The sequence below is a fragment of the Echeneis naucrates genome, chromosome 2 (assembly GCF_900963305.1).
Source record: "Echeneis naucrates chromosome 2, fEcheNa1.1, whole genome shotgun sequence".
Classification (NCBI taxonomy): Eukaryota; Metazoa; Chordata; class Actinopteri; order Carangiformes; family Echeneidae; genus Echeneis; species Echeneis naucrates.
This window is the reverse complement of record NC_042512.1, coordinates 1,752,384-1,770,200: the sequence shown is the minus strand read 5'-3', so window position 1 is coordinate 1,770,200 and position 17,817 is coordinate 1,752,384. Positions and strand designations below refer to the sequence as shown.

General features: G+C 41.7%; 1 protein-coding gene and 2 non-coding genes across 3 annotated transcripts; all 3 read right to left on the bottom strand.

Moving 5' to 3' along the window:
* Positions 1-8,075: 8,075 nt before the first annotated feature.
* trnad-guc (transfer RNA aspartic acid (anticodon GUC)) lies at positions 8,076-8,147 on the bottom strand. Its single transcript has one exon. It is a non-coding gene; the product is annotated as a tRNA-Asp (tRNA).
* Positions 8,148-8,633: 486 nt separating this feature from the next.
* On the bottom strand, positions 8,634-8,707 carry trnan-guu (transfer RNA asparagine (anticodon GUU)). The gene has a single exon. It is a non-coding gene; the product is annotated as a tRNA-Asn (tRNA).
* Positions 8,708-11,075: 2,368 nt separating this feature from the next.
* LOC115053764 (NLR family CARD domain-containing protein 3-like) lies at positions 11,076-17,406 on the bottom strand (the record flags this gene model as incomplete). The annotated part of the gene is made up of 6 exons (XM_029518526.1): positions 11,076-13,263; positions 13,633-13,679; positions 14,722-14,895; positions 14,988-15,161; positions 15,263-17,066; positions 17,208-17,406. Coding segments are annotated over 6 exons (2,931 nt in total), but the record flags the coding sequence as incomplete, so codon positions are not given.
* Between the last annotated feature and the right edge of the window lie 411 nt (positions 17,407-17,817).

Sequence of the window (17,817 nt, the reverse complement as noted above, 5' to 3'; positions counted from 1 at the left end):
GGTTCATCTGTCACAGCTCTGAGATCAGTCTGACTGAAAGCTGCACATCACTGATCTTCTTTCATCACACTGTCACCATGTGGTCTTTCTGCAGACCAGAATCCTGTCTGTCTGTCTGTCTGTCTGTCTGAGTCTCTCAGTTTAAATGGACCTTCAGTAAATCATCAGTAAAGTGATGAACCTTCATGACTCAGCTCTTTATCTCCACTGTGGACTCAGAGAAATGTGCTGAGTCAGCAGACTTGAGGTCTGTGAGTTTCCAGCTCAGTGTGTTCACTCCAACACGTTAACATGAGCTGAGAGGAAGCAGCTGCTGCACATCTGGACTGAACAGGACTGAAGTCCCTGCAGGTCTTTATGCTGGATCTGCATCACTGACTGACAGCTGATGGACAGAGTCAGGAAACACTGATGGATCTGCTCTCTTCTTCTCTCCACAGGTGGAGGTGAAGAGGAAGGTGTGTGCTGATGGAGGATCAGCTGCTTCCTGATGATCCAGATGTTGCAGCAGCAGCTTGTCCAGACTCTGGACCATGTTCCTGGGAGGTGGAGAGGAGAGCTTCATCCAGCAGAGACTGACAGAGGAATCAGAACTGGTCTGAGAACAGAGTCCAGTCCACCATGATCCCAGAGACTCCTCAAGTCCTCCTCCAAACTCCACCTGGGGTTTAGGTTCAGCTTCTTCTGGACCCTTTGGGCTGTTTTGGGGACATTTCTAGAAGCATTAGTCTATAAAAGATGTCATTTTGTTGTGAAACATGTGACTGTCAGTTGTCACAGATGAAGCTTTTAATTGGCCCTTTCTTCCCTTCATAAAATGTGAATGGTCTTTTTTTGTTTTGTTTTTTTTGTTTGTTTTTTTTTTCTCAAATAATTCTTATTTTTAACATGTTGCAAAAAATTTCTTATTTAAATAAATAACAGGATTCTGAAAGGGTTGAACTCAGAGGACACTGCAGCAGTTTATCTTTTGAAAGAACAATTTTTACTAAATGTACTAAATAACCTTTGTGCGACAAACATAAAGTCCTGCTTTAATCTGAGTGTCTCTGCCTGTCTGGATTGTGATCTGGCCCAGGTGGGAAATATTGTCATATTTATTTTCATATTTTAATGTGTGAAGGACTTTGTGCAACATTGTTCATTGTTTGAAAAGTGCTGTATAAATAAAGTTTAAAAGATTGATATAATACAGTCCTATAATGTTCTAGCGGAGTCGTGCAGCAGACTCTCAGCTCAGTGTGTGAATGTGCTGCTGCTGAACTGGGACTCATGAGTTCCACTCTGAACCAATGAGTCATGAATCATGAGTCTGACTGTGAACCAGTCTACAGTATGTGCTGTGGGTGAGTGACAGCTCATAGCGGGGAGGGAAAGGGAGTGAAACAGCAAACCAGAGCTGCTGCTTTTCCTCCTTCTTTCTATATGAACATGAGCACCATGATGCACACTGCTGTGTTCTCATATCAAGCTCATGTTCACCTTCTTTCTTTCACAGGGAGAACATGAAAGAAGCTGAAGCTGAACTCAGCCTTCCAACTTTAGTGCTCCGTGTCACAGACTGATCCATTTTCTGACGTTATAGTCCACACCAGGCTGCAGCCTCTCTGTGTGACACTTTGTTCATCATTATTTTCACACTTTAGTTCCTGCTACCATTTTAAGCATTGACAGTTAAGTAAGCATTGGTGGTTCAGTGGTAGAATTCTCGCCTGCCATGCGGGAGGCCCGGGTTCGATTGCAGAGTAACTTTTTCACCAACATCCAGATATTAGAAACACAGTGCTGCTTGGAAAATACCCTGATAGACTCCAACACACTGTGACTTTGTGAAACAACCAGTGGAGCCCCCTGGTGGTCAGTAGAAGTGCAGCCCCTCTGAGCTGGTGGCAGACCAAGGCTTCAGTCTGCACACATCTTCCACATGTGATGGCACACACACTGTGTATTGTGGCAACATCCGTCCCCTCAGAGAGAATCTGCTCTTTAACCCTCCTGTCGTTTTCACCCCCCGCCCCTTACTTTAGTGTTCCTGCTCTGTTTGATACGGTGGCCGGTAAGTGCAAAACTAAATTACAAAGTGCCAAACACTTTTACAAAGCGTCAAACACATTTACATGTTGGGAAACATTTTTAGGAAAACACATTTCCCACGGACAAAACAAACTTACATTTAAGAAAACAATTTTACGTTTTAAGTTGCGAAACAAATTTCCAAACGACAGAATCTTCCGGAAGGGGAATTTACCAAATGCCGGAAGTGATCCAGAAGAAGATTGACTGCGAGCTCAAAATGTTTGTATCGGTTTGTGTGGCGGGAAAACTTTGCGGAGTGAAAGTTTATGGCAGCATGGAGTAAATGATGTTTTGTCCGTTTTGTGGAAACAACTTGAGCCAATTTACGCGGTTGTGTTTTCCGTGCGGACGATCTGTAGAATGTTTAACGTTGATGAACGGACCAGACGGAAGGAGCACGCGCACAGGAGACATCTAATAAACAGCCGGAAAATGCTAAACAAGCTAAGTGTAGCATCGTGCTAACTAGCTGAAGCCGCTGTCAGACATGCAGTGAATTAAAGTGCACCGTTTCATTTTGCAGCCAATCGTTGTCTTCACGGAATAGCAACGCGTTTAGTTAGTATGCGTTGCTAGTTTTTATTTATTTATTTATTTATTTATTTTTTATGATTTTAGGCTTACAGTTATGCTAAATGCACAATTGTTGCTGATTGTTTTAGCTGCTGCTAACTTTCTGTTTTGATACGGAACTCCGTTCATTCCAGCAGAACAACCATGAACATCATATAAACAATTCATGGAGGACAGAAAGTCAAAGTCAAAAGAACTGTGGGCCGAAAGGAAACAGGTCCAGGTACGTGTGTGGATATATCTGTAAAATATGGAAGTCAATATGTGTGTGTGTGTGTGAAATGAATGATATCTTTTTGTTATTTTAGCAGATAAACATGGATTGATGGCGCCACATGGAGCTGATTTAAAAGCTCAGAGAGGGAAAACACTCCCATTATATACAGATCCGGAGGTAGCAGCACCTGATCTACTGAAGCAAGCTGTCCAAGAAATGAGAACATTTAACAAGAAGATGGATGAAGGAGCAGACCTTCTTTTGTATCCAGACTGTTCAGAGGTGCTCCATGTGCCTGGGTCAGAAAGCCCATTCAAACTGGCAGAATATAAAAAGGAAATAGGAAAGGCACTTTTTTCATTTGCCTAGAAAAACACTTTAGAGGAGGTTGGTGGATCTCTTCATTAAGTATTTTTACATATTTATTTACTCTGATGTAGCATAATTAATAATGTGTTGAATTGTTTGTTTTTACTACAGAGGTTGATACATCAGACTCTGATTATGAAATTGTCATCACATTGAGGAGCACAGCTGAATTCAATGCAGCTGACACTGTGGTACGTTCATTTATACAGTTTGTACTTTGATTCATTTTTTTTTTCTTTATTTATTGTCAGGATATTCATTTGGTTTCAAGCATTAAGTCTAAGAACCAAGTCTTGATTATTTGGCATTTACTATTCCAATCAGACACCCTGATAACCTTTCACCATTGATATATACTGTATGTGGTGAGGGAACAATAATGGAAGCTGTTTAAAGTTGCTGACAATTGTGTGCTTTTCTTCTCAGGTTTTTGAACCAAAAAAAACACAGTTCTCCCACACAAACCTGAAGATAAAGGGTAGGTATTAGTTTTTACAAAAGAAGTCATTTGTCTTTAAGTTGTTGATGTGATTGTGATGAACATGTGGTAGAAAATACCATACGTGTGATATAATTTATAACAAAATCATCTTATTTATAAATCTTATGGTTCCTCTCTACCTCTAAATGTTACTCAAAGCTCTGTTATACTCTGTATCATAAAGTTAATCAGTTTATCAATTTTATCATGTTTCAGAGATTCATCCACAGCTCAGCCTGGACAGGTATTAAGGCAGATTATAGCAGCCTGATGTTCTTTGCTTTCAGTGTGTTGTTTCAGACATTTTCATTTGTTTTTCAGACAGTAAGATCTGACACTGAGGATCTGGATCCACCTGAAACAAATCCAGTCAGGAGTACCTGCTACGGGTAAGTAAAACAACTCACTTAATTTAAATTTTTATTTCTTGATTAAATGGGAAAGATATTTGCATTTGTAATATGTTCAACATATTCTGCAACTTGTGAATGCTGGTAAAATTCACAGATGATGCTGCTGTTTTGGAAGAAGGAATTGACACAGGTGGGCCGAGACGAGAGTTTTTAACTCTACTGATGAAACATCTGAAAGACCGGCCCATTTCTGATGGACCAGAAGGACATCAGTTCTTGGTGTACAATGCAAATGGTATGAACAGGGTTAGATGTAAACAATACTAATGGTTAATGATCATTAACTTTATATATCACATGACATACGCTTTGTTGCTTGAACTATTTTTCAAAAACATTTACCCTGCCAAGTGCAAAGCAAGACACAGAGTTCTTCTTTAGATCAGTAATGTTCAACACACAACCATTTTTACTCATTTCTATATGTTTGGGTGGATAGTCATTTTAGAAAACATTGAAGTTTCTTTAGGTCATTTAAATGTGAAACAATGTTTGTGGTGACTTTTTAGATTGAAAGATGGTCTTTCAGCTCTTCAGTTTCTGACTGCACTGCAGCAACAGCCTACTTTGCTGGCCCCTGTCCTGTGCCACTCTGAAAAGCCACTCACTGGTCTGGAACTTGAGACTCTTCAAACCTGACCTCAGTCCATCAGGAAGTAACAGGAGACTTAAAGAAAGTCAAACTTTGGGCTACTGGGCAGACTGTGTCTTTTATTGTGAAGGTTTGTAAATCACAATTTATTTTTCTACTTTGTTGAGAAAATACATTGCCAAGATGTAACTGAAGGTTTTTCTTTGCAGAAGGTCCGGCTGCTGTGTCTCTGGAGGATGTTTTGATGTTTGCAGCTGGGCTGACTTCACCTCCCCCGTCCGGATTGGAACCATCGCCAAGAATAGAGTTCCTGGATGACTCTCCATTCCCAGTTCCCAATACATGTTCAAACACATTGAAATTAGCACTCCTAGATTCACACACTGTGTTTAAGTCACACATGGACTTGTAACTGTAACTTATAACTGTGTGACTGGATCACCCCTCTAGACCAGACTCCGAAAAGGTGGTTTGTTCTTTGTTGTTAAATGTGTTTTTATAATGTAAAGAGATGTGAGCATGTTTTTTTTCTCAGTTAAGATTTTCACTGTTAAGTTTTACACAAAACAAATTATTTCAAGAAGTTTTGTTTTCCATACTTCAAAAATATAATAATTACTTTGCTATAATTTTTATCAATTGATTTCAAACTCAGAACAAATGAGCTGTGACACTTGGTGTTCAGACAGACTGCAGTGTTCCACCACTCCAAATCAGATTTCTTAGCTTGTCGTTGACTTTTCCTTGTGATGTTTCCAAATGATTCTGGTACGAGTTCATCTGAAGAAATTAAACAATGGGAATGCAAATGTTATGTTTACAAACAACAAATAAACTATTTTAAAACTGAAAAATTGCATGTTTTTCAGTCATAGTAATATGATTCAATTCAGTGCTACTTGTCTAATACCAAATCACAGCACAGTCATCTCACTACTCTTGACACGAATATTCAAAAGAGATAAAAAAAAAAAAAAAGACAAACCCCAATGAACAAGCACTTGATAATGCAGGAAGGGAAAATTCCCTTTCTCACTGACTCATAGCTGAGCAGTTTCTTTCAGCTTCATGTACAGTTCTGTTGCAGACTCCCAGTTCTCTGGCTTCTGTAGTTGTTTGTGCTCCATAACAAAGTCAAAGTCCTCCTGCATGTTTGAGTCCCCACATGGAGCTATTGACAGGCTCGCCTCTGGAACAGCATCCAAATCAGCTGGTTCAATCTCAAATCCAGTCTGTGGAGCCAAATCTGTGTTAGATACAATAAATAGCATTTATATTATTTATTTACATTTAAGGAATAAATAAATAAAACAAACATGGAAACATCAATCCATCACCAATATTACCTGTGTGGTCAGCAGTACAGTTCATTGGACATGACGCTGTTCTGGAAGTGTGAATCCTGTGACTGTTCCACAGTCTCACACACTCATCCAACATCACCATAGCAACATCTCAGAAGGCACTGATGCTCATGGCTCCCGTTGAAGTATCCAGCAAACAACTCCATCCAGAACTGAGACCTGTAGAAATGGATAGAATCGGAAGTAAATATATATTATTAGTAGAAGTGGGACTCCATTAAAAAAATCTGATTCATTAAAGGTTTTGTAATGAATGAATTGAAATGAACGCGTTAAAGTCCCAGCCTCAATTATTATATATGTCTAGAGGAGTTCATCTGAGATAGAACATAAAGATAAAAATCAAATGAAAGGTTCGTCATAATAAGGCGTAGGGGAGACTGAATGGCAGCCATAATGCCATTCTCCGTGCCACAATCAGTCCTCAGTCTCATGAGAGGAGATTCTCAGCGATCACTGTTGGCTTCTTGTTATTTGTCGGTCCACATTGGAGCCACAGCACTTTAGGTGAAAAAATCCATCCATGCGTCCTGAGAGAGCCAGTTTATCAGAACCATCTGCATGCCACATACAGTTCGCTCCCATTGAGGAGCAGCTTCTTCTTAGAAACCTTCTGCGTGCTCTCTCATTCATCACATCATCTCTCTTCACTCGAAGATTGGACTTTTGTCTGAGTACCTGCCACATCGTCCGATAGCCAAACAGTTGTCCAGGTCCACGAAGTTCCAACCTGATGGCGTTTGGAGAGGAATCATCCTTTTAAGAGTCCGCAGGCTGATGTTTGCACCGTGTAAACTTCACATCATGCTTCAGTAGATCAGGTGCTGCTACCTCCGGATCTGTATATAATGGGAGTGTTTTCCCTCTCTGAGCTTTTAAATCAGCTCCATGTGGCGCCATCAATCCATGTTTATCTGCTAAAATAACAGAAAGATATCATTCATTTCACACACACACACACACACACACACATATTTACTTCCATATTTTACAGATATATCCACACACGTACCTGGACCTGTTTCCTTTCGGCCCACAGTTCTTTTGACTTTGACTTTCTGTCCTCCATGAATTGTTTATATGATGTTCATGGTTGTTCTGCTGGAATGAACGGAGTTCCGTATCAAAACAGAAAGTTAGCAGCAGCTAAAACAATCAGCAACAATTGTGCATTTAGCATAAATATACGCCTAAAATAAAATAAATAAAAACTAGCAACGCATACTAACTAAACGCGTTGCTATTCCGTGAAGACAACGATTGGCTGCTAAATGAAACGGTGCACTTTAATTCACTGCATGTCTGACAGCGGCTTCAGCTAGTTAGCGCGATGCTACACTTAGCTTGTTTAGCATTTTCCGGCTGTTTATTAGATGTCTCCTGTGCGCGTGCTCCTTCCGTCTGGTCCGTTCATCAACGTTAAACATTCTACAGATCGTCCGCACGGAAAACACAACCGCGTAAATTGGCTCAAATTGTTTCCACAAAACGGCCAAAACACAATTTAATCTATGCTGCCATAAACTTTCCCTCTGCAAAGTTTTCCCGCCACACAAACCGATACAAACTTTTTGAGCTCACAGTCAATCTTCTTCTGGATCACTTCTGGTATTTGGTACATTCCCCTTCCGGAAGATTCTGTCGTTTGGAAATTTGTTTCGGGATTTGTGTTCAGTGTTCTGCCACTTGTAAATTAGTCTTTTATATATATATATATATAAAGTAATGTTGTCTGTGGTAAAAGTTTTTTTCTGATGTAAATTTGTTTAATAAAAAGTAAAAATGTTTCTCAACATGTAAACTTGTTTCGCACTTTGTAATTTTGTTTTGCACTTACCGGCCACCGTAGTTTAGAGTTGGGGTGCACGCGCTTAACTACTCCAAGTTGATCTAACTAACTCAGATCTGCGAGCGAGACGCCGCTGAGCAGAGAGAGATAACTTCTGTCACTGAGCTATTATAGAAAATTATAGAAAAAAATGCACGTGCTCTCCCCGTCGGGGAATCGAACCCCGGTCTTCCGCGTGACAGGCGGAGATACTGTCCACTATACTAACGAGGAGCTGTAAACACCACATCACGTGGTGTAACTTTACTTTCTCCATGGTAAAACAAAGAGAGAATAAAGTTATTTCCTCCCAGTTTCTATCCAGAATCATCATCAGCACAGCTTCTGTCAGGAACATCTGTTTGTTGCTGACAACATCTGGATTACAGATGACACATCAGACTGATATTATCTGTGTCATGGTGTTCAGAGATTTCAGCAGCTCACATCCAACACAGAGACTCTGAGCAGGCCCACCTGGTCTTAGACCCAGACCCAGACCCAGACCTAAATCCAAACCCAGGAGACAGAGGTTGAGTGAGTCAGTGAGGAAGAAGCTGCTCGTTCTCCTTCAACAGTTTGATCTGAGGAAAAGTCACTTCCTCTTTTCAGGAATCAACTTCTACCATCTGTCCACTAGATGGAGATAACTGAGCATCAACTTAAAAACCCTCCGTTCTTCCATGTGTGAACTATAATACCAGTGAATTAAACAAAGATCGTCTCTGGGTGGGCTCGAACCACCAACCTTTCGGTTAACAGCCGAACGCGCTTACCGATTGCGCCACAGAGACAAGTTGGTCAGGTCCTGTTACAGGCTGCTGCCTTTGAGGAACAGATTGATAATAATCCTGTTTATGAATAGTCCTGATTGGTGTTTTTTTTTTCTGCTGCTCTTATTTCATTTCTTGCGGTTGTCTGACTGTTCTCTGTGTTATTGAACCTTCCCATTGCTGGATGTACTCCTGTCCACTGTGACAAATAACAAAGGATTTTCTTTAGCAGAAAATAAACTGTCACATTAATGTCCTGAATGTGCTGTGTGTAAATAATGAGGTTCATCAAAACAAAGTCAGAACCAGAGCTCAGGCTGTTGGTACACAAACAAAGAAAGGCATACTTGTGGATTCACAAGATTATATCAGGATCTGACCTTTTCCTGTTCCATCAGTAACCATCAAAGGAGATGCTGATTCTGTGATGTCACAAAGGTTCTAATGACATCACAGAGATCAAAGACTCCTATTTTTTTTGTCACAGCCAGAGTTCACACTGTTAATGTTAAAGACAAATGTGATACGTTGCTTTCAGCTGTTATTGTTATTGAACTCTTCATAGCTCTCCATTATCATAATCTGATCCTCTTGGTTGAAATATGCGGCACATCGCAGTTTTAGCAGCTTTAGCTAACCAGACAGCTTCTGAGCTCCTGCGGCAGCTAAAACACAGATCTGTCTGATGAAACCTTCTGGATGAGATGAGGACATTGATAATGCTGCCTGTCCTCACTAGCTCCTCCTCTGTGGTGACCCCCAAACAGGACACAACCTCAGTATCATGACAAGTCATGCTGCGGAACAATTAATGCTACAAGGATTCATTTCAGCTTCACTTTAACAGATTGGATTCATACATTTATGTGACACACAGTCAGGTCATGTCCTCTGCGTCTTTGCAGTTTTACAGACGCACAACACAACGTTTCATAGGAGACAAACTGGTAAGAGTCATGACGGTGAGGCACTTCTGTTGGCTACAAGACATGAGGGGCTCGTCTGGGATTTCAACCAAGGACCTGTCGCACATGAAGCAAGAATCATACCCCTAGACCAACGAGCCCTTATGTCATCTTCCTAATTTGATTAAAATAACAAGTGTGCTGAAAACCACAGTCTTCAGATTTAGCTCCAGGTGGTTCTGACCACACCAGACGACCAGTCTGTCCACCTGCTGTCTGTAGGCAGACTCATCACTGTGCTGGATGAGGCCGATGAAAACAATTACCTCCTTCAAGGCAGATTTGAACCAGCAACCAGCAACCTAAGGAAATCTATTGAACGTACGTGGCGGACCATCATGAGTCTTACCAAAGTTTCTTTAGCAGATAATAAACTGTCACATTAATGTCCTGAATGTGCTGTGTGTAAATAATGAGGTTCATCAAAAAAAAACAAAAAACGCCACAAACGTTCCATCAGTAACCATCAAAGGAGATGCTGATTCTGTGATGTCACAAAGGTTCTAATGACATCACAGAGATCAAAGACTCCTCCCACTTTTTTGTCATGAACCCAGCAGTCCACATGGCTCGTTGGTCTAGGGGTATGATTCTCGCTTAGGGTGCGAGAGTTTCAAATCCCAGATGAGCCCATCTGTTGCCTTACATTCAATAAGGGTGCTAACTGTTACACTATGGAGCTGTGTGAGGTTTGCTGTCTGGTTGTTAGTTGCAGTATCTTGGCAACTGAAGCAAGAGCAATGGTAGTTTTGTGGCTCATGCTGTGCTGAGGAGAAGGGATATTGGTGATTGACTGCTTTTCACAGGAGACAAACTTTGGTAGGAGTCATGATGGTCAGCCACTTACTTTGCAATATTTTCAGATCCTCTGTACATCTTTGTACTTCTTTGTACTACTTTTGTGGTGCTGGGGCTTAGTTGGTCAAAGTGCCTACCTAGTACACAGGAGGTCCTGGGTTCACTTATGGAGCAGGTCTAGACCAAACTCTTAATAAAATAATTTTGACTTTTATTTTTAGAGCAAGAAGAAGGATAGCCAATACATTAAGTTGGCACTGCGTTCAGGTTAGGGTTAGGTCAGGTTGCAGTCTCCCCTGAAGGTGTGGGTTCAAATCCCACTTCTGACAGAAGCTGCTCTTCTTTCACCTCTACTGCTGTCAGGTGTCTTTGTCGACTTTTGACCACCCACATTTTTGAAAGACCAAAAATCCTTGTAGAAATATTGCCACTCCGTCCTTGGAAAATGGAAACAACCTGGTATTGTCCACTCTACACGTATGAGGAAATGCATGTGTGCGATCTAATCAGGCAGTCTTTGCGTATAGTGGACTCACGTTGATGGGCAAATTTTTCAGCAAATTTCAGGCAGGAGTTGACCACACAACCATTATAATTTTAAGACTAAGCCACACAGAAAATATATATTACATTACTAATTTTATTTATTTTTTTTTAACAATACGTGAAAACACAAAGAACAAGTGTGCATGCGGAGACATTCTCTTCCTCAGTGTCCTGGACACTAAAAAGCAGATGTGTGTGTGTGTGTGTGTGTGAGTATACTGTATATACAGATCCAAGTATATGCACCATTAAGGGCCTCTGCTATAATATAGAAATTGACAATTGAAAAGATGTACCGATTTAATCATTTTACTCCTGGAGATACTTTCACAGCCACCAAAGTCGTGCGAACAAACTAGCAGACAATCGGTCACCTGCCAAGATAAAAATATATATAATCACGTGCAAATAAAGATTATATGCATCATAATCATGGACCAGTAAAGTTGGTTACAGATAAAACATATTACTTCATCACATATAAAATTTTCAAGTTTGGCATATTTCATTAACATTTTGTTGGAGGCATGTAGGATTTCAAAAGCTTTGTCAGAGTTTCCTTAATTAATTTTTGATGCCCAATATTCTGATACTACTAATTTATAGAAGAGGCGTTCCTTTTCATTCTGATCTTTATTCAAGCCTTTTTTATTGACAAGAAAGATCCAACATTCCGATCAGAACAGCTACACACAAAGTAATCATTAACAGCCCTTCAAGAAGGGGGACCAGAGGGTGTGTGCCAACTACAGGTTCATAACACACCTGGGTGAAGCTGGCCCCCCACCCCACGCAAAATTTTGGAGATAGTCACTTCATATCCTTTCACCGGCACAAGATGAGAGAAAGCCGGTAAAGTCTTTGACCAAAAGCTCAGTAATGTATCTGACAGCAGTTCATGAAAACTCCCTCCCAGAGCTCTGCTGTTGTAACTACGGGTGAAAAGATAGATTTTATTAAAACAGCCAAACAGGCTGAACTAGTTTTTTGGGTGAATGGGGCAGTTCAGCTGACCAAAGAAGGGCAAACTGTTTTTAACCCTCTTTGGGTCCAACAGTGTCACTGAGAATGATGAAACTACTAACCAGGAACCAACACCAAGAAATAACCTGTTTGGGTTCATAAAAGAACTGTAGTTATATACATATGTACAGATATGTTAGTATCCAAACTGAACGCCTCACCTCTGATTATATGATGGAATATTTAAGAGTTTACAGCTGGTTAGAAGATATTTACACATGAACTCTACCTCCTTCATCCTCCACAGTGTTAATCATTTGATAACAGACAGGCTTAAACAGCAGATGATTGCTGTGATGAACTTTGAGTTACTGATTTTCTTGGAAGAACTGAACGGTTCCAGTGGTCCATGTTTGTCTCATTCAGACTGCAGCCTGAAGTCCCGGGGACATCATGCCAATAGATCAATGGAACTGAAATAAACTAACAGTCCAACAGGAGGAAGGAAGAAGGAAATGGAGGCCACAGACAACTATTCCCTCTGAAGAGTTTCAGCATTAATGCTGAAAGAAGTTCAGATCTCATCATCGGGTACAAAAACCAACCAAAGCATGACATAATGTAATGAATATGTAAGCTGATGGAGTTTCAGCAACACACAGATTTAGACAACAAAGTCCAGATCTGTTTCCAAACTGGAACTGACGGAGACTCCAGAGCTGAGAAGTGAAGCCAACAGTGAAGTGTCTCAGTTTCTAGTTTCAGGTCTCCTTCAGCACAACTCTCTCAAAGACACTGAAGAACCAGACCAGATCTTGAACCCAGGATAGAGAGGTTCAGTGAATGTGGTGTTGAAGGTGTGGAGGTGGATCAGTGAGTCAGAGGAGACTCTGTAGAAGGACAGAGAGCCAGCAGGACAGTCCACATACACTGCTACTCTGTTAGAGTCAGAGGAGGAGGAGGAGAGAGAGGTTCTTCTCTTGTTGTGACAGACAGAGTAACCATCCTTAGAGCAGATCAGACTCCAGGACTGATTATTGTGTCCAAACAAACAGTCATCACTGTGTCCTTTCCTTCTGATTCCTCTGTAGCTCACTGAGATATAAACCAGTCCACTCCACTCAACCTCCCAGTAACAGCGACCAGTCAGACCATTTCTACACAGCAGCTGAGACCAGTCATCAAATCTGTCTGGATGATCAGGATATGACTGATACTCTGCTACATGTGTCACCTTCCTGTTGTTGTCAGACAGTTTGAGGTTTCTGTTGATTGTGTTTGTGTCCAGTTCCAGTTCACAGACATCTGATGGAGAGAACAAGAAACAACAGCTGCAGTTTATCATCTGTTCATTTATCAACAACTTTACTGAAAGTGAATCATTCAAACTTACATTTCATCACCTGTGAATAATGTTTGACTACATTTAAATGAAAAGCCAACAATCCAGTTAGAACATCAACAGTTACTGAACATGAGAGTCAAGATGTCAGCAATGTTCTGCTTTTTTTCTGCTGTGGAGTCAAAGATGACGGCTGATGGAGATCCACATCAATAAACACATGAAGTGTTGATCCTGAATGAAACTCATCTTTGGACTTCAGTCAGAAATGTAAAAATCTAGTGTAACATGAGCAGCTGAGTTTTCATGAATCAAAGTGAAAACACACTCACACTTCCTCAGACCAGGTCTCAGTCTCTGTGGTCCACCATGGTCCACCCTGGAGGAAGAAACAGAGTCAGGATCAACTTGATCCACCATCAAACATGAAGCAGAGTTCCTCAGAGCTGTCCAGACCTGAGAGTGTCCAGTCTCCAGTCTGGATCCTCCAGTCCAGCAGACAGAAGCTTCACTCCTGACTCTCCTGGATGATTGTAGCTCAGGTCCAGTTCTCTCAGATGGGAGGGGTTGGAGCTGAGAGCTGAGGCCAGAGAAGAACAGCCTTCCTCTGAGACCAGGCATCCTGACAGACTGAACACACACACACACACACACACACACACACACACACACACACACACACACAGTAACTCTGACTTTGGTCTGTGATTATTCACCAAAAATCAGGTCAGCATTAAGTCTTCCTGGAGTTCCCCCACCACCTGACCTGATAAATACTATAGAATCAGGTCTACAGACATTGCAAACACTTCGAATCAACAGCAGAACAAAGAAACACCATGAGAGAATACACAAAGATAAACCAAAGCAGAGAAACACAACAGCTGAACTACAAACACACTGATTAAAGTAAAGACAGTAACACAAACAGTATAGTGATGCATTGATTCTGCTCTCTGTTCAACCAGGTTCATTCATCCACAGAGCATCATATCAGCAGTCCACTCAACCTCTGGTGTCTTTGAGCCCCTTAAATATTTTCCTGAATGAGAACTCCATCATCACAACTGTGACAGATGCCAAAAGCAGCAGAAAGGTTGTGTCCACCTCCCTAAAAGTAAATGATCCTCAGTGAACATAGAAAACACCACTGGAGAATTCACCAGGAGGACACCAGCATGACCCAGCATGCACCTGTTGGCTGAGCAACATGTGTGTGATTGATTTCACTGAGTGTGTTCTCCAGGTGTTGAATCAAATCAGTGATTCATTATGGAGCATTCAGGTCCATACTGATTTTTATTATTTTATACTGATGACAATCTCTCAAATCTACAAACCTCTTCAGTTAATTTTACTCTATTTAAATAAAATAAATAATAAACTAAATCAAAAGTCTTGACAAAAACATGAATTCTGACCTGAGAGTTTCCAGCTCACAGTGTGGACTCTTCAGTCCAGCAGACAGCAGCTTCACTCCTGAATCCTGCAGGTTGTTGTTACTCAGGTCCAGATCTCTCAGACTAGAGGACTGGGAGCTGAGGACTGAGGACAGAGCTTCACAGCTTCTGTCTGAGAGGTTACAGCCACTCAGTCTGAAAAGGAATTAAGGAAGAAAAACTATTTACTGACAAAATTTAAGGAAGATGAGATTTTAGATGTGAATACAAAACATGAATAAACTAACTTGAGTCCTTTCAGTTCACACTGTGGCCTTTTCAGTGTATCAGACAGAAGCTTCACTCCTGAATCCTGCAGGTTGTTGTTACTCAGGTCCAGATCTCTCAGACTAGAGGACTGGGAGCTGAGGACTGAGGACAGAGCTTCACAGCTTCTGTTTGAGAGGTTACAGCCACTCAGTCTGGAGAGGAATCAGCAAAACAAGAGAAAGCAATTACAAATATGTTTTCATTTGAGCAAGAAATATATTCGGTTGATCTACAAGATTTAATTTGCACATACAGAACTTTGTTGGAGGCTTTGACCACTGGCAGCAGCCTCAGAAGAGCCTCCTCTGAAGCAGAGTATTTCTTCAGGTCAAACACGTCCAGATCTTTTTCTGATGACAGTAAGATGAAGACCAGAGCTGACCATTGAGCAGGAGACAGTTTATCTGTGGAGAGACGTCCTGATCTCAGGGACTGTTGGATCTCCTCCACCAGAGAACCATCATTCAGTTCATTCAGACAGTGAAACAGGTTGATACTTTTCTCTGGAGACACATTCTCACTGATCTTTGTCTTGATGTACTGGACTGTTTTCTGATTGGTCTCTGAGCTACTTCCTGTCTGTGTCACCAGGCCTCGTAGGAGAGTTTGGTTGGTCTGCAGTGAAAGACCCAGAAGGAACCGGAGGAACAAGTCCAGGTGTCCATGTGGACTCTGTAAGGCCTCATCCACAGCACTCTGGTAGAGAATTAAAGGTTCAGGTTTATTTCCAAACAGTTTTGACCACATGGAGGTTGTTTGTTTTTCTGCCATCAGATTGACTCCAGAGTTGATGAAGGTCAGATGGACATGAAGAGCAGCCAGAAACTCCTGAACACTCAGATGGACGAAGCAGAAGACCTTGTCCTGGTACAGCCCTGTCTCCTCTTTGAAGATCAGTGTGAACACTCCTGAGTAAACTGATGCTGCTCTGATATCGATGCCACACTCTGTCAGGTCTGATTCATAGAAGATCAGGTTTCCTTTCTGCAGCTGCTCAAAAGCCACTTTTCCCAGAGACTCAATCATCTTCCTGGTCTCTGGACTCCAGTGTGGATCTGACTCAGCTCCTCCATCGTACTTGACCTTCTTCAGTTTGGACTGAACCACCAGGAAGTGGATGTACATCTCAGTCAGGGTCTTGGGCAGCTCTCCTCCCTCTCTGGTCTTCAACACCTCCTCCAGAACTGTAGCAGTGATCCAGCAGAAGACTGGGATGTGGCACATGATGTGGAGGCTTCGTGAGGTCTTGATGTGGGAGATGATCCTGCTGGCCTGCTCCTCATGTCTGAACCTCTTCCTGAAGTACTCCTCCTTCTGGGGGTCATTGAACCCTCTGACCTCTGTCACCATGTCAACACACTGAGGAGGGATCTGATTGGCTGCTGCAGGTCGTGTGGTTATCCAGAGGCGAGCAGAGGGAAGCAGTTTCCCCCTGATGAGGTTTGTCAGCAGCACGTCCACTGAGGTGGACTCTGTAGGATCAGTCAGGACCTCAGTGTTGTGGAAGTCCAGAGGAAGTCGACACTCATCCAGACCGTCAAAGATGAACACAACCTGGAAGTGATCAAAGCTGCACATTCCTGCTTCTTTGGTTTCAGTGAAGAAGAGATGAACAAGTTCCACCAAGCTGAACTTCTTCTCTTTCAGCACATTCAGCTCTCTGAAGGTGAAGGGGAATGTGAACTCTATGTCCTGGTTGGCTTTGTCTTCAGCCCAGTCCAGAGTGAACTTCTGTGTTAAGACGGTTTTCCCAATGCCAGCAACTCCCTTTGTCATCACTGTTCTGATTGGTTGGTCTCTTCCAGGTGGGGGTTTAAAGATGTCTTCTTGTCTGATGCTTGTTTCTGCTCTGTCCTGTTTCCTGGATGCTGTTTCAATCTGTCTGACCTCATGTTCCTCATTGACCTCTCCAGTCCCTCCCTCTGTGATGTAGAGCTCTGTGTAGATCTGATTCAGAAGGGTTGGGTTTCCTGCTTTAGAGATCCCCTCAAACACACACTGGAACTTCTTCTTCAGGCCAGATTTGAGTTTACGGTGACAAATTGGTGCATTAAACTCTGAATGGGCAAAATACAATTAAGATCAAGAAATAAATTACCAGGTTGATGCTTATTTCTCTTAAAGAATAAGAATATGATCATATTTCTCCTCAGACTTTCATAAATATCTAATTGATCCATCATGTTAAATCCTCTTACTGCTCTGCAGACAGTCAGCCAGCTCCTCCTGCTTCATCCTCCTCAGGAAGTTCACTGTGATCTTCAGAAATGCCTCTCTGCTCCTCCTCTGCTCTTCATCCACCTCATGATCCTCATTCTTGATGGATTGTGGGTAATCTGGACTCAGACTCCTTTTGATTTTCTTCAGCTCGTTCTTCACATAACAGACGATGTTCTCCTCCAGCAGCTGGAACACAATAACATCCTGTGTAAAGTTCACTCTCAGTATAAACTGATGGATCAAAGCATCAGATCATCAGTCAGCAGAGTTCAACACCAAACTGATACAGCCCTTCAACACATCAACTCAGGAAGTGAAAATTCAGGGTATTAACTGTGACTGTGGCTGAAGATGGATCAGACCACCTGAACTAGTTCACTGATGAATTATTCCATCTTTAAACCCTGTAGAGACAGAGTCCATGGAGGTCCAGGACTGAATCTGATTAACTTTGGTCTTTGTTATTAAGTCACAGCTGAAATTATCTGGAAAACAACTAAATAAACTTTTCATTAAGATTCACTGTAGATGAAGAAGAAGGAGCAGAAATGTTTTGTAAAAGTCTCCAACAGACCATATTCATACAGA